This window comes from Pipistrellus hanaki, assembly GCF_964339955.1.
Source record: "Pipistrellus hanaki genome assembly, chromosome: 4".
Classification (NCBI taxonomy): domain Eukaryota; kingdom Metazoa; phylum Chordata; class Mammalia; order Chiroptera; family Vespertilionidae; genus Pipistrellus; species Pipistrellus hanaki.
In genome coordinates, this window is record NC_140506.1 from 95,377,275 (window position 1) to 95,401,806 (window position 24,532).

The 24,532-nt window shown below is 60.7% G+C and overlaps 3 protein-coding genes across 5 annotated transcripts; 2 read left to right on the plus strand and 1 right to left on the minus strand.

Annotated features, from left to right (window-relative positions):
- The first annotated feature begins 3,493 nt into the window (after positions 1-3,493).
- TLCD3B (TLC domain containing 3B) lies at positions 3,494-12,770 on the plus strand. Of its 2 annotated transcripts, none has more exons than XM_084881251.1 (5): positions 3,494-3,624; positions 8,014-8,097; positions 11,234-11,468; positions 11,880-11,975; positions 12,331-12,770. In XM_084881251.1, exons 1-5 carry the CDS (start codon positions 3,500-3,502, stop codon positions 12,616-12,618), a joined length of 828 nt encoding a protein of 275 aa, XP_084737377.1. In that variant the 5' UTR covers positions 3,494-3,499; the 3' UTR covers positions 12,619-12,770. The 2 variants fall into 2 exon arrangements, with proteins under 2 accessions (XP_084737377.1, XP_084737376.1); XM_084881250.1 differs by lacking the exon at positions 3,494-3,624 and adding an exon at positions 6,248-7,113.
- A 690-nt stretch (positions 12,771-13,460) lies between these two features.
- On the minus strand, positions 13,461-14,223 carry LOC311621767 (fertilization-influencing membrane protein; the record flags this gene model as incomplete). The annotated part of the gene is made up of 4 exons (XM_084882144.1): positions 13,461-13,496; positions 13,563-13,650; positions 13,730-13,888; positions 14,160-14,223. The coding sequence occupies 4 exons, from the start codon at positions 14,221-14,223 to the stop codon at positions 13,475-13,477; spliced, it is 333 nt and encodes a 110-aa protein (XP_084738270.1). The 3' UTR covers positions 13,461-13,474.
- A 5,662-nt stretch (positions 14,224-19,885) lies between these two features.
- Positions 19,886-24,532, plus strand: DOC2A (double C2 domain alpha). 2 transcript variants are annotated; one of them, XM_084881857.1, is made up of 11 exons: positions 19,886-20,021; positions 20,203-20,485; positions 20,815-20,894; positions 21,046-21,120; positions 21,238-21,347; positions 23,013-23,139; positions 23,219-23,278; positions 23,349-23,512; positions 23,640-23,721; positions 23,815-23,911; positions 24,005-24,532. In XM_084881857.1, exons 1-11 carry the CDS (start codon positions 19,971-19,973, stop codon positions 24,148-24,150), a joined length of 1,275 nt encoding a protein of 424 aa, XP_084737983.1. In that variant the 5' UTR covers positions 19,886-19,970; the 3' UTR covers positions 24,151-24,532. The 2 variants fall into 2 exon arrangements, with proteins under 2 accessions (XP_084737983.1, XP_084737982.1); XM_084881856.1 differs by having other exon boundaries at positions 19,907-20,021; positions 23,640-23,911; positions 24,005-24,295.

The following is a 24,532-nucleotide window of genomic DNA, read 5'->3' on the forward strand; positions in this document are numbered from 1 at the left end:
TTAAATCAATAATAATAATAATAATAATAATAATAATAAATTAAATAAGTGCATGTGCCGTAACCGGTTTGGCTCAGCGGATAGAGCATCGGACTGAAGGAAGCAAGTACTCTGGAAATCCAGCTTCTAGGCTCAAACCCCAGCTCTGCCATGCACTGCCTGAGTGACTGGGCCTCACACAGCCTCTCTGTGCCCAATCTGTGCCTAACTCCCTCTCCCTCACCACAAAGGCACTTAATAGTGGCTCCTCCCCTTAGGTTACTGTGAGGGTCCGTTAGTTCATACACGTAAAGGGTGTGGCTGTGTGACCGGCACACTATTTCTATTTTATCCTGACAATGAGCCTGCACAGGAGCTGGGAAGATAACTCCAGACCAATGCCAGACCACACCTAGTCTCAAACCTCACTTTAAGCACCGCCCACATTTCTTTGTGACTGTATTGACTCCCTTTCAAAAAGCTCTCCTCATAATCCCACAAACTGACTTTGCTCACAGCATATTGGCCAGACCTCTAGCTGCAAAGGAAACTGGGAAATATAGTTTTTAAAAAATAGGCACATTTATTCCCCAACAAAATAAGAAAGACGATGAGAATGGATACTGGTTAGGCAACCAGGGGCCTCATCTTCAACCACCTTATTTTAACCTTTAGTTTTCAGAAGACCATCCAGAAAAGGAAAAATGGAATAGCTAAGGAAGCAAGAACTATTAACAGAAATGAGCTATGAAAATGTGACTGATATGTCCAAATTGTATTCAATGGTGTTTTGTTTCTTTTTATTTAAATTTTCAGACCCTATAGAAAAATGAATTTATGAGTTTTCTATATCTGCTTAACATTATAGAGACCAACACATTCTCCATGTATTGGTGGAATGGGGAAAAACACTACCTCATTCACTTTCTGACAGTTTAACCGAAATAAGGTACCAAACCTCTCCATGCCTCTGTTTTCCCATCTGTAAAATGGGCACAATGATAATCCTTACCCTCAATGCTGTTTTGAGGAAATGACAATGTCTGGCCGCTAGGGCAGTGTCTGGCCCTAGTAAATGTTACACAGGTAGCATTTAGTGCGCTGGTGTTTTTACTTTCCCAGCTTCCCAGGAAGAATTGAGGCTCACAGAGATTGGCCCCCCAACATTCCGGGAAAGGAAGAGCGTATGTTTGTTAAACATTTTTAAAGTTCTAGTTCATTTAAATAAAGCGCACAAATTCTAAGAGTCTGCCCGAGCCGGTTTGGCTCAGTGGATGGAGTGTCAGCTTATGGACTGAAGAATCCCAGGTTCGATTCCAATCTAGGGCACATGCCCAGGTTGCGGGCTGGATCCCCAGTAGGGGGCGTGCAGGAGGCAGCTGATGTTTCTAGCTTTCTCTCCCCCTTCCTCTCTGAAATCAATAAAAATGTATATGTTTTAAAAAAGTATTTCCTGAGAACGTTTGCATGCAGTTACACCAGTGATCGGCATAAGGACATCCTTTTATTTGGGGCTCAGAAGGCTCCCCTGAGTCTCCTCTCAGTCAACAACTTCCTCCAGCTTCAATGCTTCTGATTCGTCATGGAGGTCTTTTGCCCGTTTTGAACTCCATCCAAATGGAGCCGTACAGAATGTTTCTGCTCTTGCCTGTGGCGTCTGAATCTAAAGTCCAGGCAGTCCCCGCCAGACACTACAGCTAAATAAACGATGTTCCTCTTTTGTCTCTTATTCTGGGATCGAACCTGGAACCTTGGCAAATTGGTCGATGCTCTAACCAACTGAGCTACCCAGCCAGAGCGCCCTGTACTATCCTGTAAAGCAACGACTACACTTAAGCTATTCTTTAAAAAAAAAAAAAATTATTGATAATTATAGATGTCCCCCCTCCCTCCCCCACTCCATCCATCCAGCCTTCCCTTCTCTGGCCTCACCACTCTGCTGTCTGTGAACATGGACTGTGCATACATGTCCTTCCCCTTCTTTCACACACACCCCCCCCCCCCCCCCCCCCCCGCTGCCAGTCTGTTCTGAGCTCCCCGCCTCTGGTTCTGGTTTGTTCCTTTCGCTGTTCTTTCTTTGCCCTCCTGACTCTTCCTTTCTCCTCTCCAGCTCCGCCCCTGAGATGCAGCTGCCATTCTGCCAGAGAAGCGCTCCCCTCCCCTCCCCCCTCCCGCAGAGCAGGCCCCTCCTCTAGGGAGCATCAGAGGGCGCCCGCAGGTATCGGGGCCAGAGTGCAGACTGCACATCCCAAACCCTGCACTGGCCCTCCACTCCGCTAGCGGAGCGGTCTCTCCCTCGGGCCTTTGCAGTTTGACACGTTCCTTGCATCCTGAGGAGCTCCCCTCAAAGGCGGCGGGGGGTGGGGGTGGGGGTGGGGGTGGGGGTGGGGGGGGAGCCCTGACTGCTTGCACCCCCTCTGGGGCTTCTCCACTCCTCCTCTCCCCTGAGAGGGTGGGAGAGGAAGCTTTTCCAGACAAAAATCACATAGATGTAAACATATATGTTTTCAGGATTATTGTTTTTAGTGATATAATGCTTTGGTTTTTTTTTTTTCTGTTATCTTTAAATTTCAAATGCCTTTATAATTTGAACAACCCCCCCCCCCCTCTTTTGTTGAGTTCTAGAGACAGCCTCCCTCTCCAGCTCCCACCTGGCCCTCAGAGGGGAGGGCCTAGGAGAGCGCAAGGTGCCTGAGGAGCTCGGAGGGAGGGGCAGCGGCTGGGAGGGCCTGGGTGGAGCAGAGGGAGTCGACCCACATCATCAGGGTCGAAGGAGAAAGAGCAGAGACTTTACGGTGTGGATGGACGAGGAGGCACTGATCAGCGTCAGGGTTTAAAGGAAAAGTGACATTGTGGGGATTGGGGTGATAACAAAAAATAGGACATCCAGGGGCCTTGAAGGAGAGGCCACTTAAAGAACAATGTGGGCCGAAACCGGTTTGGCTCAGTGGATAGAGCGTCGGCCTGCGGACTCAGGGTCCCAGGTTCGATCCAGTCAAGGGCGTGTACCTTGGATGAGGGCACATTCCCAGTGGAGGGTCTGCAGGAGGCAGCTGATCGGTGTTTCTGACTCTCTATCCCTCTCCCTTCCTCTCTTGGAAAGTCAATAAAATATATTTTTTTAAAAAGTACAATGTGGCCGGGACCGGTTTGGCTCAGTGGATAGAGCGTCGGCCTGTGGACTGAAAGGTCCCAGGTTCGATTCCGGTTGAGGGCATGTACCTTGGTTGCGGGCACATCCCCAGTAGGGGGTGTGCAAGAGGCAGCTTATCGATGACTCTCTCTCATCGGTGTTTCTGACTCTCTATCCCTCTCTCTTCCTATCTGTAAAAAATCAATAAAATATATTAAAAAAAAAAAAAAAAAAGTACAATGTGGATCCCAGAGGTTAGGGAAGAGGGTAGGGAAGAGCTTGCCGGCTTCCGATGGTCGCCGATGCAGGGATTCCATGGCCGTTGGAGCTCCCGGGGTGACGGCGTTCTCACCGCAGCTCTTCTCGCCTTCTCCGCCGCAGACAGGCATGCCCCTGCTCTTCCTGGTGGGCTGCGTCTTCTTCCCGCTGACCTTCGCCCTCCTCTGCTGGGGCCTGCAGAGCCACGCCAGCCTGCGCATGCCGAGACCAGAGGCCGTTTTGGTGGCATCCAAGTAAGAGTTCTCGTTTGTAAACGGGTTTAATAAGAATACCTACCTTCCGGTGAGCATTGACCTATGAACCAGGAGGTCACAGGTTCGGTTCCCTGACAGGGCACGTGCCAGGGTCCTGGACCTGATCCCCAATCGGGGGGGGGGGGGGGGGGGTGCAGGAGGTCCCAGTAGAGTATTCCCGCTCATCACTGATGTTTCCCTCTCTCTCCCCCTCTCCCTTCCTCTCTGAAATCAATAAAAACATGTTTAAAAAAATATCCACCTTCCATTCTTCACGAAGACACGGAGGGTCAGATGAATCATGTGTGTGCAGCAGGGGTTGCAGTCTCCTGCAAGTAACAGAAGGGACTTTCGCTGGGACTTCCCGATTGGAGGGAGGACGAGGGCTCGGGCCGCGGCTGCTCGGCTCCAGCCAAACATGATGGCGTTAAAATGTGGGCCCAGCGATGTCCGACCTTCTGATTCTTTTTTTTTTTTTTTCTGATTCTTTCTTAAAAGAAGTTGCATGTTTAGTTGAACTCTCCTAATTTCCAAACACTGACAAATAACTTAGAACTTCAGGAATCACTGTGTCGGCAATGCCATACTGGCCAGGCAAAGCAGGTCTGCAGGCCGGGCTGGGCCTCGTGCTGTGAACTTGTGGCCTGTTTGACAAAGCGTAATATACACGCGAACTGCCATCCAACCTGAGGTCGGAGGGAGAGGGGGCAGCAGGGCGGAATCTGCCTGGGCGTCCAGTGAGTTCCTGGAAGACAGAAAACTGTCGCTGTCTACGTCACCCCATCATCGGGCGTGGAGCCGCGCTCCGTGGCCGGGCCTGTGGTCCTGGGCTGAGCAGTCACGGCTGCTCGCCACTGCCCACCGCCCCCAGCTCTGCACCTATGTGCAGCTCTGCCATTCTTTCCCTTCGGAGTTGTGTAAGCGTAGGTTTGAAATCCAGTTTTGCCAATTCTGTTTTTTTTTGTTTGTTTGTTTGTTTTTAATGATGATTCAGCTGACAAATGAAGGATGGATAGAAACTTAGAGTTTAAATATATTTTATTGATTTTGTACAGAGAGGAAGGGAGAGAGATAGAGAGTTAGAAACATCGATGAGAGTCATCGATCAGCTGCCTCTTGCACACCCCCTACTGGGGATGTGCCCGCAACCAAGGTACATGCCCTTGACCGGAATCGAACCCGGGACCTTTCAGTCCCCAAGCCGACCCTCTATCCATTGAGCCGAACCGGTTTCGGCCAGTTTTGCCAATTCTGTTTTGTCTTGGGCAAGTTTTCTTTTTTTTTTTTTTAAATCTCTAAGCCTAGTTTCTTGTCTGTAAAACAAGGGCACTACCATCCGGGAAGATGGCATGAGAATGCCGTAAGTCACTGCCGGGTGCTGAGCCCACAGCAAACCTTCTCCAAGTTGGGTCCGCTTAAGGGAAGCCCTGAGGTCAGGAAGCTGCGACCACTGTTGTTTTTGAAATGAACCCTGATTCCTGCCAAGGCCAGACACCTCTGAGGGTCTGTTCCCGCAGCTCGCCACTAGGGGGCAGCGTGCAATAGCAAATCCCAGCTCTTGGACCCGGGTGGGAGGGCGGGGTGGAAGGGCTTTGGACAGGCCAAGGCAAACTGTAGGGGGTCTTAGTGAGGGGCACCTTACAGGGCAGGTGGAGACCAGGGGTTTGGGTGCAGGTCCCAGGTCACGCAGAAGTCCACAGGACGGCTGGGTGCCTGATGGGAAGGCAGGAAGCAGCCTGGTTCTGGCTGGGCTCCTGACCTGCGGCATGACCTTGGCCAAGTCAGGAGGCCCGGGCTCCTTACAGCTGAATGAGGGGTTTCCACCAGCCGATCCCAGGGCCTTTCCAACCCGGAGCTTGGCTGTCCTGTGCAGCCTCGGAGGAAGAGCACAATAACCTAGAGAGAGAGAGTGACCGGTGACTAGGGGGCTGGGGGGCGGGGGCCGGAGCATCCTAGGGCTCCAGGTGGGTTTCCTGAGGCAGCATTTCTCCTCCCTCTGGAACCTGCCGCCGTCCTGACACCTCGCAGGGAAAGGTTCCTGCTCCTCTCCTGTGTGTCTCGGGGAGGATCACTGATGCCCGGGGCCTGTGTTTAAGTGTTTTCATTTCTTTCTTTTTTTTTTTTTAAAATATATTTTATTGATTTTGTACAGAGAGGAAGGGAGAGAGATAGAGAGTTAGAAACATCGATGAGAGAGAGTCATCGATCAGCTGCCTCTTGCACACCCCCTACTGGGGATATGCCCACAACCAAGGCACATGCCCTCAACCGGAATCGAACCCAGGACCTTTCAGTCCCCAAGCCGACGCTCTAACCATTGAGCCAAACCGGTCTCGGCTGAAGTGTTTTCATTTCTATCTGTTCCTTAAAACAGCAAGACCACCGCTTTCTCCTGCTCCTCCCCAGGGCGTCCTCTATCACCCCCCGGGGGCCTCCGAAGCTGGGCCCCCAACCGCCACTGAGAAACACGCTGGGCGGCATCTGCCCATCAGGGGGCTCAGAGCCCCCAGCCCCGCTGCCGAGGAACCCTGGGCCACCTTTCCCCCCCTGGCCCTGCCCGCAGCCGCTGTCTCTTTAAGGGCTTCCCCCTCCCTCGGTCTCCGCTCCCCCCATCGCTGTCGCAGCCGCGGCTGTGGCTCAGAGCTGCATGGGGAGACGCCACTGCAGGTCCGGTTTCTTGGTGTCTGGTCGGTGCCATCATCTCCCCACCCCTCCCCCCGCCCTCCCCCCGCTGGTGACTTACCCTCCCCCTCCCCCTCCCGCCGAGGGGGCAGGGGGCTGGGCATGGGCACTCTGTGATGCCCCACGCAGCGTCAGTGCGGGGCAGCCGGGGACTGTGGCGGCGGCGGCGAGAGGCGGGAGAGCAGTGCTGACCGCTGACCACTTGCTCCTCTGTCTCTCTCCCCTCCCACCCTCCCTCCCTGCCTCTCAGGGCTGGCCCCACGGTCCCACCCCTCACCCCCACCCCGCCTCCTCGGGCCTCCCAGCCTCTCCATGTAAGCCCCCCTCCCACCTGCCTCGGATCTCCCTCCCCTCCCCCACCAGCATCTTCCTGCTCCTCCACTACCTCTCCCTCTCCGTGCTCTCACCAAGTCCTCCCGCATCTCCTCCCTCCTCCGCTGGCTTTCTCCGGCTCCCCTTCTGGGATCCTCCCTCTCCCGCTCTCACCCCTCTCCCCATCGAACCCGACTCCCTTCCCCCGGCGGGCCTGACTCCCTGCCCCATCCCTTCCCGCCCTGCCCCTTTGTGCCCCTCTCCCTCTCTCCCCTCTCTGGCTTTTTGTCTTCTCTCCACCTCCAACTCCCCGCAGCTCCGTCTCCGTCCCTTCCCACCGCTCCTCTCCCCGCCCGCCCGCGGCCGAGCCACCATGCTGACCCTGGTGGCCGGGGGGGTGGTGTTCCCCGGACTCTTCCTCCTCTCCAAGAACACGCTGCAGCGGCTGCCCCAGCTGCGCTGGGAGGAGGCCGACGCGGTCATTGTCTCCGCCAGGTAAACCGCACCCCCCGCCCCGCTCCCCTCCTCGGGCTTCGTGAGGACGAATGGAGCCCGTCCTTCCGTGGGCCCTTGGCCTGGCGGGATCTGGGGGCTCCTGGAGGGGTCCGTGGGCCGTACCTCCCAGCTTCCTTCCCTCCTCACCGCCTTACTCTGTCCCAGGAGACCTCATCCAAACCCGGCCATCTGGTCTACTCGCATTCAGACTGCTTTTCTTCCTCTCCTCACTCACCCTCCCAGGCTCCTCAACAGGATCAGCATGTGACTAGAACATCCTACAAGCGATCGGGCACTGAGGCCGGGGCCTCAGAGCTGTGTGCTGCTCCGGGCATGTGTAGCACATGGGGGGACAAGGGGCAGACAAATGGAAGGTAGAACTCCATACAGTCTGGACTAAGGGCCAGCATTGGGGAGGGGAGCACGGTGGCAGTTAAGGCTACAGCAGGAAAGTGGCGGGGGGGGGGGGATTTGGGGTCACGGAGGGACTAGTTGGTGACCAGTATGATGACAGGGAAGCTGAGTGGTGCAAGTGCAGGCCCAGGGCTTCCCCTTGCCATCCTGTGCTGTCCCCCCCCCCCCAAGGGCCATTGTCAGCCACACATTCTCAGCATTGCCTCACCCCAGGGTGACCTCCCTGAGTCCCGGGAGGAAGACAGACTCTGTGTCACAGCCCAGGGGAGGAAGCTGGCGGCCAGGGATGGGAGGAACTGAGGAGTGGCCGCTGGGCAAAGGCAGGAGCTGCGGTGGCGTTGAGCCCTGGGACAGGCAGCTTTGGGAAGAGACGGGCAGGGAGGGACCTGAGAGGGAACCAAGTCCGAGGCATCGCAACTGGACAGAAAAGGGGAGAAGCCAAGGGTGTGTCCACTCCCTCTACCGCCGCTGCCTCTCCCTCCGCAGGCTGGTGTCCTCCGTCCAGGCCGTCATGGCCTCCACCGCCGGCTACATCGTCTCCACCTCCTGCAAGCACATCATTGATGACCAGTGAGTGCCCGAGACCCCTTTGCCCGAGTTCCAGCATCTTGGGTGTGTGTGTGACCCCTAAGATCTGCTAGGGGACTCCTTCAGTGGTCCCCAAGCCCTTCGCTGGGCCTGAGCAAGTTAACTGCAACAGCTGCAACTCAACACCCAGGGATAAATTTATCCACGTCCTGTCCTTAAAGGTCAGAACCAGCCGGAGAAGGAACCGGGATCAAACGGGATTCTAGAAGCAGCCCCTGGGCTTCCAAGCCTCTCTATCATAGGTTCCCCCCCTACCTCCTCCCACCCTCCACCCTCCAGACCCTGTTTCCAACCAGCACTAACTGGGTTGCCTCCTTCTTCATGCCAGGCTCACCCCTCACCTCCTCCCAGAGCCCAGGGATCCAGCCCCAGCTTCATGCATGAGGGAGAGAGGAGAGATGACAAAAACAAGGCCACTAGTGGCGTGCGTGCGTGTGTGTGTGTGTGTGTGTGTGTGTGTGTGTGTGTGTAGAGGTCAAAATTTGGCACTGGCAGCTGCTGCAGTGCCCGGTGCTTGCCAAAGCCCAGGCCTGAGAGGTGGGGCCAGAGTGGGAAGGAGAGGGCCCCTGTCCATGGTGCTGACGGGCCAGCTCTGGGTGACCCATGGGCTGCGCTGGAGTTGCCTGCAAGGGTGCTGACGACGCCCCAGCTTCACTGTGGGCCCTGCCTCCTTTCTGTGGTGGCTGTTGAGCCCCAGGGACCTGTCTGGATGAGCCTGAACTAGGGGTGCCCCATCTTTCCCTGCAGATGAGTTCCCTCATCTGTGGATGGAGGTACATCCCTGCGTGGACAGGCAGCGGGAGGAGTTGAGTTGTGTGTGCTCAGTGTCTAGCGCAGTTCTGGCTCACAGACACTGATACGTAACTCTTTCTTCAGACTCCCCCCGGTGACTGAGCTTCTGGCCCTCGCCCCCTCTTCTCCATTCCGAAGTCCCAAAATGAGCCTGGATCCTCACACATCTCCCCTGCCTCCCAGCAGAGGTCACCTCCGCTTCCCTCCTCCGGCCTCGCTCCTCTTCTCCCTCCCCTTCTAATCCTCAGGTAGAAGGGGGGGGTCAGGGCTAATCCAGGGGCCACAGCTGTTCCCATTCCAGCACCTGATTGTTAGCGGGTGGGTCTGGGTGTGAAGCTCCACGCTGCTGCCCAGGGACGGGGGGAGGGGGGTCTTAGATCCCCTAAAAGTCAGTGGTCCCGCCCCCTATCAGCCTGTGCTCCTGGCCCTCAGGCTCTAACTTCTCTCAGCTGCTGGATGCCTTTCCACGTTCTGCCCTCTGTCACTAAGCCGCTCCTTCTCTCTCCTCCTGGTCACGCTCCCGCAAGGGTCTCAGCCTCTCTTTTCCTGAAATCACCTGCCTCCCCCAGAACTCGCTCCCCAGTGCTTACATTCAGCTCGAGCCCACCCCCACCAACCCCCCAGTCTACTTCCAGGTCTCCCTCCCTCCCCTGCAGCAGCTCCTCACGTTTGGTCTCAGCCCGGCTCTGTGCCTTTTCTTGGCTGACTCGGCTTTGTCACTCCCCTGAGCGGGGCCAGTTCCCTCTGACCTCCCACCCCGCCTCGGGCCGTCACAGCACTGTGGGGCCTACGACAGAGATCGCCAAACTCGTTAGTCCACAGAGCCAAATATCAACAGCCCGACGATGGAAATTTCTTTTGAGAGTCAAATTTTTTAAACTTAAACTTCTTCTAACGCCACTTCTTCAAAATAGACTGGCCCAGGCCGTGGTGTTTGTGGAAGAGCCACACTCAAGGGGCCAAAGAGCCGCATGTGGCTTGCACTCCACAGTTTGCCGACCACGGGCCTAAGAGAAAGGACTCAGTGCACTGACTCCCGCAGAAAAAGGCAGAGTTGCATATCATGCACTTTTCATTTCTGTTTACTCTCGGAGTGCATAGGACTGGCTCTGCTCTCGGCTCCTTTGGCTCAGCGTTTTCTCCGCGGTGCCCGGCTGTCCCTGAGAGAACAGACCTCAGGCCGCACTCAGGAAGGCAGGGGCACAGGCCGCGCCCAGGGGCTGGCCTGCCGTGCCTGCTTCGAGTCTTCCAGGCCATAGTGGGCTGCGAGGGAGGCCTGTGGAACCAGACTTACATTTTTTTAATGTAAATTCTTTTAAAAAATATATATTTTGCCGGGACCGGTTTGGCTCAATGGATAGAGTGTCGGCTTGGGGACTGAAGGGTCCCGGGTTCGATTCCGGTCGAGGGCATGTGCCTTGGTTGCGGGCATATCTCCGGTAGGGGGTGTGCAAGAGGCAGCTGATCGATGACTCTCTCTCATCGATGTTTCTAACTCTCTATCTCTCTCCCTTCCTCTCTGTACAAAATCAATAAAATATATTTAATATATATATATATTATATATATATATATATATATTATTGATTTTGTACAGAGAGGAAGAGAGAAGGATAGAGAGTTAGAAACATCAATGAGAGAGAATCATCGATCAGCTGCCAAGGTACATGCCCTTGACGGGAATCGAACCTGGGACCTTTCAGTCCACCGGCCAATGCTCTATCCACTGAGCCAAACCGGTTTTGGCCAGACTTAAGTTTGTTCCTCGGCCAGGTCACCTAGCCGCTCTGTTCCCCTTGGTAAAATGGAGGGGATACCACACCCCCTTTGAGAGGGCTTTTGTGGGGGAGTGAGCCAGTTGTGCAGGGAAAGGCTTAGAGTATTAGGATGGTGCCTGCACGTTACCACTAGGCAGTGCCAGCCAAGATGGTCTCTCCCATCGCTCTCGCCCCGTGTGCCCTCACCGCCCATGCCTTCCACATCCTGCTGAGCTGGTTTTCTGTCTGCCTCTGCTTTCCCTCTTGCCCTTCTTCTCCCACCATATTGCAGAGAGAGATGAATGAATGAATGAATGAATGAATGAATGGATATGAAAAACTGATGCGTTTTGAAGTCTGTCTGGGTTTGAATCTCATCACTGCTGCTTTCCAGCCGGGACGGCGTGACTCCCAGCCGGTTCCGCCCTCTGACCTGGTTCCATGGGCAGTCCGAGCGCCCACGCCCGCCTCGGGCTGTGAAGAGCACTGGGGGCCGGTTCACAGGCTGCACCCGGCATCAGCGTCAGCCCGGGCCTTTCCTCCCGACACCTCCTCCTCTCTGCCCACAGACACTGGCTCTCCTCCGCCTACACGCAGTTCGCAGTGCCCTACTTCATCTATGACATCTACGCCATGTTCCTCTGCCACTGGCACAAGCACCAGGTCAAGGGGCACGGAGGGGACGAGGGCGAGGCCCGCGGCCCGGGCAGCACGTGGGCCGTGGCGCGCGGCTACCTGCACAAGGAGTTCCTCATGGTGCTGCACCACGCCGTCATGGTGCTGGTGTGCTTCCCGCTCTCCGTGGTGAGTGGCGCCGGCCGGCCGGCCTGTCCGGCGTGCGCACTGGGGAGCCTGTGGCCCTGGTCCGGGTTCCAGCGCGGGCAGGCCGGGGGGAGGGCCCCCGGGGGGAGGGCCAGGCGGGTGTCTTGAACACCAGCCGGGCCCCGGGCAGCAGGAGGGCCTGGGGGGCCGCGCCCCGCGGTGGGGCCTGGAGCAGCTGCGGCTGCAGGTGTCTGAGCCTCAGTTTCCCCGGTGTGACACACCGCACACCGCTTCCCCTACAAGGGTGCGGGGTACGGGGAGGGAGGTGCGGTGAGGCAGGTCGGGGAAGGGGTTGCGGGGAGGGGGGTGCGGGGAGGGGGTGCGGTGACGGGGGTGCAGGCTCTGGGCATTAGGCATCTGGAAGGTGGCCGTGCTTCCTTCCTCCCCTCGCAGGTGTGGCGTCAGGGCAAGGGGGACTACTTTTTGGGCTGCCTGCTGATGGCCGAGGTCAGCACGCCCTTCGTTTGCCTCGGCAAGATCCTCATCCAGGTGAGAGGGCCCTGAGGGAGTGGGGCCCGCAGGGAGGCGCTTGCAGGAACCTGCAGGGGGTCGTGAAAGGACAGGCGTGGTGTCCGGTCTGGGAGCCTAGAGCTGCGGGAGAGGAGAGGGCGGGGGCGGGGCGGGGCCGGCTGGCTGGGGCGGGGCCAGAACAGAGGGGCGGGGCACGGCCTGGATGGCAGAGGGGCGGGGCAGGGCTGGCAGGGGGCGGGGCCTGGAGAGCACATGGGCGGGGCCTGGAGGGCAGAGGGGCGGGGCAGGGCTGTCAGGGGGCGGGGCCCGGACAGAGGGGGCGGGGCGGGGCGGAGCCAGCCCTCACCCAGCGCCCCCTCTTCGCCGCCCGCAGTACAAGCTGCAGCACACGCTGCTGCACAAGGTGAACGGCGCCCTGATGCTGCTCAGCTTCCTGTGCTGCCGGGTGCTGCTCTTCCCCTACCTGTACTGGGCCTACGGGCGCCACGCCGGCCTGCCGCTGCTCGCCGTGCCCCGCGCGCTCCCCGCGCACGTCAACCTGGGCGCCGCGCTGCTGCTCGCGCCGCAGCTCTACTGGTTCTTCCTCATCTGCCGCGGCGCCTTCCGCCTCTTCCGGCCCCGCCGCTCCCCGGCGCCCTCGCCCCCGCCGGCCCGGGACTGAGGGGGCCAGGGGACCCCGCCCGCCCTTCGCCAGCCCCACCCCATCACCCCCGGGGACGAGGCTCCGGGGCTGCTGCGGGGGGTGTGGAGCCCGGAGCCCGGCAGCCCGGACTGACGATGGACTCCGCAGGGTGCGTGCAGGCCGGCAGGGCTCAGGGGCGGGGGAGGGCCTGGCCCTTCTCTGACCACAGCCCTGGGCCCTGAGGAGCGAGGGCAGAGGCAGGGGCACCGCTTCCCCTCCCTGTAAGGCTTGAGGGCGGTGGGGAGGTTGATGGAGACTCAAGGGGACCAGGAACCAGAATGTGGGGTGCCAGGGCCACCCCACCCCAGCTGTAGCTCCCCCCAGCTCCCTGCTCTGGGCGGGGTCTGCTCGGGGCTGGGCCCCAGCTCCTCTCCAGGGAGACAGGCCAGGCTGAGGGATCTTATTTATTCACCCAAATTCTAACTAGGCTGCTGGGGGCGGCGGCTGCTCTCCCCCAGCCTTCCCCGCGCTGAGCACCCCGGGCAGGTGCGGGGGTCCCTCCCCGCTTAGGCTGCACACCTGCCCTCAGGCCCTGGCATGTCCCTGGTGCTACAGACTCCTCAAGGCTTCCTCCAGTCTGGGGTGGGGACCCTGGGAGGTGCTTCCAGACCGCTAATAAAGACGATCTCCGCGAACGCCGCCGGCCTCCCGGCCCAGTTTTTGAGGGGGGGAGGGGGGGGAGGCGGGGGACGGAGAGCGGGAATGACCACGGGACAGGGCCGGCCCCGGCTGGTCAGCCACCGAGCAGTCGGAGGAGAAAAAAGCAGAACGTTTATTCCGCAGCGGGGGAGGCGGTGGTCTGCGCGCTGGGCCCGGCGTCGGGCCGGCTGGCTCCTCAGGCCCCTTTCTGGCAGCTCCTGGGAGGACGGAGGTCAGAGGCGGGAGGCCGCCCACAAGGAAGGGGGGGCGGGGGGCAGCCTTACATGTGTGTGCAGAGCTTGAAGAGGAGGAAGAAGGCGGCGGCGGTCAGGATGCCCACCAGGATGTGGTGGAAGAGCGTGGGGGTGGGCCCTGCGGACGAGGCGGGGGGCGCTGTGCTCCTCTGGGGCCAGCCCGGGCTCGGACGGGCGGCCCCCCAGGCTGCTCCTACCTGGCCGAGCGAAGACCACGGGCTTCTCCCCGATGAGGCGGGCCACAGCCAGCTGCCGGGCTCGGTCGGAGTCCGGGTAGTCGAAGAAGTCGGGCCTGTCTAGGAAGAGCCGGGCCTCTGCCCCCCGCGCCCAGGCCTCGGCGCCGTCCCGGCCGGGCGCTGCGGGCAGGGCAGCGGCTGTGACCAGCCGAGCAGACCCGCCCTCCCCTCCCCACGCGGCCGAGGCAGACCCTGGCCCGCCAGGCCACACGGGAACTTCTCAGAGATCAGCTGAGCTCCCCACAAGGAGGCCCACGCTGGAGGGGTGGAGGGCAGAGAGGTGTGGAGAGCAGAGGGAAAGGCCAAAGCCTGGCCTCCCAGCCCCGAGGGGGGCATGGATCCCTCCCCCCAAGCTTTCCTCCTTCCCAAGGCCCCCAGCACCGCTCCCCACCTGTTTCAATGGCCCCCAGCCCAGCCAGCCACACCCACACCCTCGCCCACTGCCACAGGCTCATGGCCTCTCTGCTCCTGTGCCCGGGCTGCGGCTCTGTGATGTCACAGCCGGAGCCCTGTGACCACACACTCTGGGTGAGGGGGAGAGAATGGGGCTGGAACCCTTCCCCAGCCACCCTGGAGTCAGCCAGGGGGAGGTTGGAACCCCATCCCTTGGGGTGAGCAGTGGCAGCCCAGAGTGTGGGAACGGGAGGGCTTGGTGGGGCTCGGGAGCCGGTGTTTGTAGAGAAGGAGCAGGTTTTCCTGTGAAGAAGGGGCAGGGCTGCCCACGGTCAGCTCCCCTCGGATCGGCCACCACTCACTGAGCATGCGTTCCCCCTCCAAGCACTTCCCGCAGGTGGACTCCTCTAACCCTCACAACCCTGCGAAGGAGGCACTACCGTCCCCACCGCACAGAGGAGGGGGCCAGGCACAGGTGGGCAAAGTGACGTGGGCAGCACGCACTTCCCAGGGGGTGCATCTTCCTCCCCGGGGCTCCCCCTGGCCTCACATCCCCAGACTCAGGAGCCCAGGCATGGCCCCCATCCAAACGCTGGCACTGAGCGCTCAGCCCGGGAGCTGGGAGAAGTCACAGGAGATCCCCACTAGGTGGCAGCATTGTCCGCGCCTGCCTGCCAGCTTTCCCTCTGCTCCTGGAAGACACACCTCCCCAGCTCCAGGCCCTCACCGCCCGCTTCCCACAAGTTGCTCAGATGCTTCAGGAGAAGGCACTGCAGGGGGAATGGCAGGCATGGGACCATCTCCCCGAGGCAGCTCTCAGTCATGCACCGAGCTTTTGGGGGCTCCCCTCTCTGTGTGGTCTCCCTCAAGGGCCATCCCATTTCCCCTTTCTTGTCCCCAACCTTCTTTTATTCGTTACTTCCCAGCAGCCACCTTCACTCTGCCAGGCCCTAGTCTGCTTCAAAGTGTTAGCTCCCCTCTGATTGGCAGGTGGGGACTGTCTGTCACAGATATGTCCCGCCCTCCCCAAGCCCAAGGACACTTCAGCGTCTCCTTGGTTCTATCACACAGATGCCTGCCCATGAGGCCCGCTCCCTCCTGCACTGGGTCCCCACCCGCACCTCCCCTCCCTCATGGACTGCTCACTCATTCTCCTCGCCGCAGCACGAGGAGGCACTTGTCATATTCTGCTTCCTAAATAATAATAATAATAATGATAATAATAATAATAATAATAATAATAAGCCCAGAGAGAAAAGGGGGACAGAGGAGGGAAACTAACACCTTGGGGGCCTCCTGTAGGGCCGGCTCACGTGGGCCTCTTTTCCCTACACTTATCTCTTCTAATCAGAGAGAGTGACCCAGTCACAGGCACGTAAGGGGCAGCCGGGACTCAACCTGGTTCCTGGCCCCATGTGCAGCTGCTCCTGGAGTTTAGCGGGGAGGAAAGGGGCTCAGAGCCGGCAGCTTTTGGAGTGGATTTTGCAGTTTCCTCAATTGCCTCAAAAGACCACAGCTGCCCTCTCTCCCCGAAAAGGCCCTTTCGACTCAAGCAGTGAATGATCCATTCGTTCACTCATCCAGCGATTAGATACAGGCATCGAGCTCCTCCCGTGTGCTGGGCTCCATTGCGGCTTAGATGTCATGACAGGCCCCCCGTCTGCCTTCAGGGCGCGCAGGGGAGAGAACTCAGGGATGCACATGGGAGCGCAGAGAGCACCTGAGGGGCTGGCTCTCCTCGCCGTCTCCTTCACGTTGGATGGATTTGTCAACGCCTTCCAACCCTTCTTTGCCCCACCACTCCACCGAAACCACTTTCACCAATTCCACCAGTGACCTCAGAACTTGCCACATCTAATGGTTACTTCTCTCATCCATCCTGCCTGCCGCTCAGCATCCTGAACCTGCCTCCGCGCCCCGGCCACGCTCACTGCTGTGCGGGACTCCTTGTTCTCTAGCCCACTCAGTCTTGGACCTTCTCCTTGCTATCTATACCCTGTCCCCTAGGTGATCTCATCCAGCCTCGTGGCTTTAAATACCATCTATATGCCGGTGAGTCACAGATGTATATTTCCAGCCCAGCCCTCTCCTCGGAGCTCCAGATTCCTCTGCCTGACTTCCTGCTTCATGCGCCTGTGGGTCCCCAAACACCTCCGATGGATTCTCCTACCCCAAACCTGCTGCTGCTCTCCTCGGCGGCCAGGGTCCCAGGGTTCCTCCAGACACTCTGCTCAGCACAAAAGCCCAGGGGTCATCTCAGATCCCTCCCTGCCTCTCTTCTGACAAACCCATGATCAAGACCTGTTGGCTTGATTTCCAACCTAAACCTCAAACCCACCCACTTCCTCCCCCCGGGAAGTCCCGCCCCCTCATTGAAGCCAACCCCACGTCTCTCCCAGCTCATGGCCACAGCCTGTGCGCTGGTGACCTCCCTCTGTTCACTCTTCCCCCGGAGAACAACCGGGAACACACATCCTCCCCTGAGAGCCCTCCCGTGGCTCCCGTGGCTCCCGTGGCTCCCGTGTGGATTCTGAACTCCCCTGGCCTTGGAGACGTGCCCAGCCCTGTCCACTCACCTCTTCGGACCTTTCCAGGCTCCCCTTCCTGGGCCCCCCGCAGCCTTGGCACGCGCCTCTGCCTGGGCACTGTTGCTCCACGCCTGGGCGACCTCCTTCCCAGCTTCCAGGCCGGGGCTGGGACTGCACTTCCCCGAGGGCGTGCACTGAGCTCCCACCCCGCCTGGCCGTCCCGTCACCGCCCCGGTCTCAGGCAGGGCCTGGTCTGTGTGCTGTCTGCTTCTCTCCAAGGCTGTGAAGCCAGAGACGATTGATCCCGGCCATAGTCACAGCATATCAATAAACAGGAGGCATTCGATAAGTGTTATTCACTTAATGGATAGATGAAAAGCCTTTCTACCTCTTGACAGATCAGGGCCCAGCCCTTCGACAGGGCTCTCGGCGGGGCCTGCACGGAGCCCTGGAGAAGACACGGTGGCAGAGGGGTCCGGGCTCTAAGGCCCTGGCCCAGCTGGCCCCGCCCCTCACTGCAGGCCCAGCTCTGCCCCCGGCCGGGCCCACCGGCTCTGGCCCCGGATGGTAGCATCTCCCTTAGCCCGGCTCCTTTCCTATCCAGAGAGCCCTGAGGAAACCTAATGGCTGCCTTTACTTGGAAATATGTTCTTTTAATGCATTTGAATAGGAAGCTTATGCACATGGTGCAAAACTCAAAAGGCATGACGGACATACGTTGGAAATAACTCCTATTCTGGCCTTGCCCTGCCTCGCAGCTGCCTCCTCAGAGGGTGCCACAGCTATCCCTTTCCTGTACCGCCTAGAGGTAATTTATGCACAAATAAACAAACACATGTACCCCCCTCAGCTGGAAGCATTCCCCGCGTGCTGTCCTGCACCTTTTCCCAGTTAACCTGAGGCTGGAGGGGGATTCCGTACAAGCACAGAAAGGGCCTCTTTCTTTGCAGTGGCTGCATGTATTTCATTGCGTGAAACTGTGTCATAACGGACTGAACGGGTCCCCTACCCATGGACATTTAGGTTGTTCCAAATCCTTTGCCATTGCCAAGAACCTTCAGTATCTATTATTTTGCTCATGGGACCAGCATGCATATATATGACAAAATCCTAGAAGTGGCATTTCTGGGTCAAATAGTCTGTGTCTGGGTCCTTTTCGTGTCACCATCAGACTAGCCTCCACACAGGCGCTGCTCAGTTACCCACGGCCTCATTGACATCGTGAGTTAACCGATGCTTTGAATTTCGTGATTTGGTAGATGACAAGTGCTGTCTCTCTAGTTTGACTGTTTTTCTCTCTCTTTAAAAATTTCGTGTTTAAAAACACACATCACAATAGATCTTTTTGTTGTTGTTAAATCCTCACCCGAGGGTATTTTTCCATTGGTTTTGGGGGAGAATGGGAGAGAGAGGTATTGGTGTGAGAGAAACTCATTGATTGACTGCCTCCTGCATGGGGGCCAGGGAGAAGCCTGCAACCAACATTGACTGGAATCGAACCCGGACCCTTTGGCCCACAGGGCAAAGTGCTAGCCACTGAGCCAAACCGACTAAGGCCACATCACAGGACATCTTAACCATTTTCAAGCAGACAGTTCACACTGCTGTGCAGCCACATTTCTCTTTTAAACCACATTTAGCGAGGCCAACTCAGTGGCCAGCCCAGCAACTTAGTCGGGGGAAGGGGGTGACAAATGTAAGCAGGCAGGACACGCGGAGTCCCAGGGCCAGCCTGGGCGGCACAGGCCCCCGGGGCAGAGGGGGTGTCCGGAGGCTCCCAGGAAGCAAGGGGTAGGAATGGCCCGGAGGGAGGGCAGCCCTCCAGCAGAGGCTCCTACGGGTCCAGTCCCGGGTGGGTCCAGAGAGCCGGGTGTTCTAGAAACTGCGCGCAACCTTCCTGAGCTGAGAGGAGCCGCGGTGAGGTGGAGAAGTCGGGGTCTTGGGCTGAAGGGCGGGGGACGCCCTGGGAGGACTTTGGCTTTGGGGGAGGCGGCGTGGGGCAGAGAGCGCAGGAGAAGAGCTGGCGGGAGGCCAGCAGGTGGCAGGGTCCGGGGAGAGGCACCGGCGAGGACAGGCTTCGGCGCTCCGGGGTGCGGAGCGAGCCCGGGCCCCTGCGCATGGGGCTGGCCGGGTGGAGGCCGGCGCGGGCGGCGCGTTTCCCAAGGGGACGCCCCCCTGGGAGAGGGGCCCGCCCTGGGGTGGCTGGGTCACCGCAGGCACTGAACCGCCCGGCGAGGAGGCGGGAGACCACAGCCCGGACCGTCTCCTCCGCGGACGGAAACCCCCGGGGGGCGCGGGACCCCAGACCCAGGCCAGGGCCGCGGGCGGCTCAGACTCCCGGCCTGCGGGAGCCGGGGTCACTGCGGCTCCCAGCCCGGCCCGCAGCCCCGCCCCCACGGCTGCGGGCCGGAGGGCCTGGCGGGAGGGGCTGAGGATGCTCCGGGGACCCGGAGAGAGCCCGCGTCGCCATGGCAACCAGGCGGGCGGCGGGTCCGGAGACTCCGGAGGGAGGAAGGCGCGGGCGCCGGGGCTCCGCGAGGGCCGCAGGGGGCGGCGTCGGGGGGAGCTGGGGAACCCCGCGCCGGGAACCGTGTGTGCGGGTGTGAGTGCGGGTGTGAGTGCGGGTGCGCGCGAAGTTTCCCGGTGGGTGTGCGGCGCCCGGGTCTGGCTTGTGTAAGAGCGCACGTGGGCACGCGTGTGGGGGTGCCTGTGCGGGATGCGGGGCCGGCCTGCGTGCTCGTGACTGGTGTGCACGCGTGTGCCTCCCGAGTGCGCCCGGCCCGCCGCTCCCCGCCCCCCGCCCCCCCGCCGGCGCCCGCAGCTCCCGCCTCCCCGCGCCCTCCGCCCGCACTCCCCGGCTCTCCGCCCGCCGCTGCACAGCCGACTCCGCTCTCCCTGCGGCCCGAGCCGCCGCCGGCCTGCTCCGCCGTCCCCGGCGCCGGCACCTGTTGGAGGCGCAGACACAGGTGCGGGGCCGGGGCCGGGGCCGGGCCGGGGTGCGGTGTGCGGTGCTGCGGGTGGGGTGGGGGCGGGGCGGCCCGCTCAGGCTGCAGGTGCTGGCGCCCCTGGAGCCCATCTGGGAGGAGGCGTCCGAGGAGGGGCCCGGCGGGGCTGCGGGCGGGGCCGGGCAGAAGCTGCCCCGGGGCTGAGCGCGGGGGGAAGTGAATGCCCGGACGGGTGGGTGACCCCGGGCTGGACCAGCGCCGCTGCAGAGGGATGGGCAGAGCCCGGAGACAGAGGGGACCAGGGGTGGCTCCGGGGAGCGGCAGGCCCTGGGGCGGATGGAAGCCAGGAATGAGGGGCAGGAGCTGGAAGATGACAAAGGGACCGCGGTGAGTGGCCAAGGCTGAGGGGGGCCCGGACTTTGGGGGAGGCATTAGCAGTCGCCTGTGGAGCAAGGGCCTAGCTGGCCTCCCTCCACACCCAGAGAGGGGCCAAGCCGGGAGGCGAGGCTGGCCCGCAGCAGCAGCCACAGGTACAGGACGGGGCTCAGCTGGACCCTCCCTCCCCCAGACACGGCGCTGCATGAGGGGCCGCAGGGGCGATCGCATGACCATCAACATCCAGGAGCACATGGCCATCAACGTGTGCCCCGGGCCCATCCGGCCCATCCGCCAGATCTCCGACTACTTCCCCCGCCGCGGGCAGGGGCCTGAAGGGGGCGGGGGCGGAGGGGGCTTCGGGGAGGCCCCTCCCCGGCTGGCCCCCCTAGCCCTGGCCCCCCCTGCAGCCCTCCTCGGGGCCACCACGCCCGAGGACAGGGCCGAGGTGGACAGCTACGACTCGGATGATGCCAGTGAGTCTGGGGGCTCCAAGGGCCCAGGGGGGTCCTGGGGGCCCGGGGCCTGTGGGAAGGGAATGCCCCCCCCCCCCCCCCCCCGGGTGTATGTGGGGGAAGCAGTGGGCGCAGCCACTACAGCTGCAGTCAGTGTGGCGATTACAGCTTCAGCAAGGCTCAATATTCAATATTTCTCCTGAGACAACCACCCACACAGCCCAGTTGCAGCCGAACCAGGAACCCAACACAGGCTGGCAGGCTGACACGCACGCACCTTCCCAGCCGCACACAGCCGGCCGCGCGCTCACACACCTGCCTCCGCGCGGACTCACCGTTCTCTCCGCCAGCCACGCTGGGCACGCTGGAGTTCGACCTTCTCTACGACCAGGCCGCCTGCACGCTGCACTGTAGTATCCTCAGGGCCAAGGTGGGCAGCCCCCCCCCCAGGCCACACCCCTGCTCCCCCCCCCACGCCCCCACCCCGTCCCCTTCTCCCCGGCTGGCTCTCCACACCCCAAGGACCCACTCTGCTGAGGGAGGGCAGGGAGCTCACTGCTCCGTCCTCTCCTCCTCGCCAGGGCCTCAAGCCCATGGATTTCAACGGCCTGGCCGACCCCTACGTCAAGGTGCACCTGCTGCCCGGAGCCTGCAAGGTAATAGCCCCCCCCCCCCCCCGTGTGACGCAGCCTCGGGGTCTGTCCCCAGCCTCCCCCCGCTTTCAGCCTGTGGGTCCAGGGGACATGCACTGAGAACCCTTCGCCCCACCGCAGGCCAATAAGCTGAAAACCAAGACGCAGAGGAACACTCTGAACCCCGTGTGGAACGAGGACCTGACCTACAGCGGCATCACGGACGAGGACATCAGCCACAAGGTGCTCAGGTGAGGCCCCTCCTGCTCCCAAAGGTTCCGGCTCCGCACCCCCCCCCCCCCCCCCCCCCCCCCCCGCCGGCACTGAAACCTTCCGCGGCTGGTTTACTTCCCACGAAGCCCCTCTCAGCTGCTCAGGTACAACCAGAGGCGCCCCATCCCCTTCGGCAGCAGGCCACCCCAAATGCCTCCTGCTGCCTCCAGCACTGCCCTCTCTGACCCCCGCCATTACCCTTATCCTTCCCCGATGGCCTCTTCTGCAGGGAGAGTGCTCCCTGCTTCCGGCTTCTCTTCCCGCAACCCTAAGCTCCACTGCTCCCTGAGGCCCTGCTTCCCGCCCTTTCCCTCCCCCCCCGAGAGCGCTCCCTGGTCCCCGTCAGGCCAGGCCTGTGCAGGAGGTCTGCCATCCTGTTGCTCTGCCCCCTACACCTCTAAGGAGTGAAGTCCTAAGGGACAGGAAACTTGCCCTGTCACCCCCGAGGTGTTACGGGGAGAGCAGTCCCTGACAGGGAATGAAGGGCAGCAAACCCAGGCTTCTAGAACTTTCCTTTATTCTTGGGCAATAGGGAGTCATGACAGAGTTTGCATCAGGGCAGGGGCATAGTCAAGGGCTGTGTTTTATTTTAAAAAATTTTGTAGGTGTTTATCAATTTATAATTTTTATTTACTTCAGAGAGAAAAGAGAAGGATAGAAATATCAATGAGAGAGAGAGAGAGAGAGAGAGAGAGAGAGAGAGAGAGAGAGAGAGAATATGAATCATTGATTGGCTGCCTCCTGCACGCCCCCTGCTGGAGATGAAGCCCACAGCCTGGGCATGCGCCCTGACGGGAATTGAACCAGGACCTCCTGGTTCAGAGGTTGATGCTCACACTGAGCCCCGCCGGCCGGGAGGGCTGTGTTTGGGAGAGGTCACCTGATGCTGTGTGTGAGGTGACTGGAGGGCGGGCAGAGGCAGGACCAGAAAGGCAGGCCCATACTTCGGATGCTAGAGAACGAGGACGACATTGCTCTGGCTGCCCCGTGGCATCCAGCCTGGGCCGGCCTGTTTACGTTTCTTCATTCCACTTGACCCTGTGGTGGCTTTGGGAGGTGGGTGAGCATCAGCTTCCTTTTACAGAGGAGAACTGAGGCGTCAGGAGGCTGACTTGCCCAGACTCATGCGGCTGCTAGTAAGTGGCAGAGCTGGGAATGACCATTCCTACATGACAGCGACCCGTGTCACCGCAGAGGAAGTGCAGGGGCTGAGGGAGGCGACAGCAGAAGTGAAAACACCGGTTATCTCCGGTCTGTCTCTCCCAGCCGACTCCCGCTCCATGCGGACCAGGACAGGAGCTCCGGGAGGGCTGCCTTGTCCAGCTGCCCAGGCTCCTCACATCTGGAACTGGTGACCAGCCCACCAGTGCACACCCCACGCACACCCAGCGGGACCCCGTCCACAGGCCAGAGGCAGGGGTCGGGAGGGTCCCCCAGACTCGTGAAGGCTTCCGGAAGTCGCTGAGCAGATCCTGATGGGTCAGGGACAGTCCGGGCAGTGTGGAGGGAGGGGAGAGGAACAGGGGCCAGCCCACTGTACAGATGAGGCGTGGAGTCCTGGAGGCAGAGCAGGCCCCGCTCGGGCGCCCAGGCTCCCGGAGTGGGGCCCAGGAGCCAGGGGCACTGACCTCGGTCTCCTGCAGGATCTCCGTGTGCGATGAGGACAAGCTGAGCCACAACGAGTTCATCGGGGAGATCCGAGTCCCCCTCCGCCGCCTCAAGCCTTCGCAGAAGAAGCATTTTAATATCTGCCTCGAGCGCCAGGTCCCGGTCCGTATGGGGCTGTAGAGCGCTGAGGGGAGGGGGTCCCGGGGAGGCCAGGTTTCCAGAACCTTCTCTCTGCCCTCAGCTGGCGTCACCCTCTTCCATGTCGGCAGCGCTGAGAGGCATATCCTGTTACCTGAAGGAGGTGAGGCACCTCCTGGGGACCCGCCGGGCGGGAGGGGTGAGGGTGCAGGCTGACCGGTGTCTGCCCCCAGCTGGAGCAGGCGGAGCAGGGGCCTGGGCTGCTGGAGGAGCGGGGGCGCATCCTGCTGAGCCTCAGCTACAGCTCTGCGCGCCGGGGGCTGCTGGTGGGCATCCTGCGCTGCGCCCACCTGGCCGCCATGGACGTCAACGGCTACTCTGACCCCTACGTCAAGACGTGAGCCTCCCCCTGCCGAGGCCCCCCTCCCCCCCCCCCGCCCCAGGGAGCCTGACCTCTGCCCTGTCCTTCCCCGGCCTATCCCTGACCACCCTGCTCCGCTGCCCCTGTCCCACCGCCTTGGCAGGTACCTGAGGCCAGACGTGGATAAGAAATCCAAGCACAAAACAGGCGTGAAGAAGAAGACTCTCAACCCAGAATTTAATGAGGTAAGTGGGGAAGGGACCAGACATCAGCAAGCGGGGCGGGCAGGTCGGGGGGCGGGCAATGCCTCACGGAAGGTGTGCCTTGCCCTGTCCCAGGAGTTTTTCTATGAGATGGAACTCTCAGCTCTGGCCACCAAGACTCTGGAAGTCACCGTCTGGGACTATGACATTGGCAAATCCAACGACTTCATTGGTGAGGGAGGAGCCCGCTGGGTGGTGCCGAGGGAGGGAGGGCGGGCAGAGTGGCGGCGAGCAGGGCCCTGATTTTGCCTCTCCTGCCCCGCAGGTGGCGTGTCCCTGGGGGCTGGTGCCCGGGGAGAGGCCCGGAAGCACTGGAACGACTGCCTGCAGCAGCCGGACGCGGCCCTGGAGCGCTGGCACACCCTGACCAGCGAGCTGCCCCCCGCGGCCGGGGCTCTGCCCTCCGCCTGAGCGAGGCGAGCAGCTGCCAGCCCAGGCCCAGGGCTGGGTCCGGACCCAGCCTTCGCACGAGTGTGTTGCACGTTTACAGGGGTGGATGCCCCGCCCTGCACTACCTGTCTTATGTTGTGAGACTGTGACTGTGGTCCGTCTTCCTGTGGGGACTGTGGAGACCTGTACTCACATATGCAAACTTCCTCCTGCCTGACTCGCTACCACGTGCAGATATGCAAACCCCGTCCTGCGCACCCCGGCAGGGGGCGTCCTGCCAGGCCGCAGGCCCGGCTGCTGCTTCTCCCCGCCTCTCCAGCTGCCCGGCCCCTCCGCACAGGGGGGAGGTCGGATTAGAGGGGGTTCAAAAGAGGAGACGTTTCCAAAAAAGGACAAAAAGCAA

Bases quoted from the DNA above. Each gene is read 5' to 3' on its own strand.
- DOC2A (XM_084881856.1), top strand. From the start codon at position 19,971: ATGGAAGCCAGGAATGAGGGGCAGGAGCTGGAAGATGACAAAGGGACC. The intron at 23,513-23,639 runs GTGAGCCTCCCC...CCGCCTTGGCAG, and splicing joins TCTGACCCCTACGTCAAGAC to GTACCTGAGGCCAGACGTGG. The intron at 23,912-24,004 runs GTGAGGGAGGAG...CCTGCCCCGCAG, and splicing joins CAAATCCAACGACTTCATTG to GTGGCGTGTCCCTGGGGGCT.
- TLCD3B (XM_084881250.1), top strand. From the start codon at position 6,272: ATGGGGAGACGCCACTGCAGGTCCGGTTTCTTGGTGTCTGGTCGGTGC. The intron at 7,114-8,013 runs GTAAACCGCACC...CTCCCTCCGCAG, and splicing joins GCGGTCATTGTCTCCGCCAG to GCTGGTGTCCTCCGTCCAGG. The intron at 8,098-11,233 runs GTGAGTGCCCGA...CTCTGCCCACAG, and splicing joins AAGCACATCATTGATGACCA to ACACTGGCTCTCCTCCGCCT.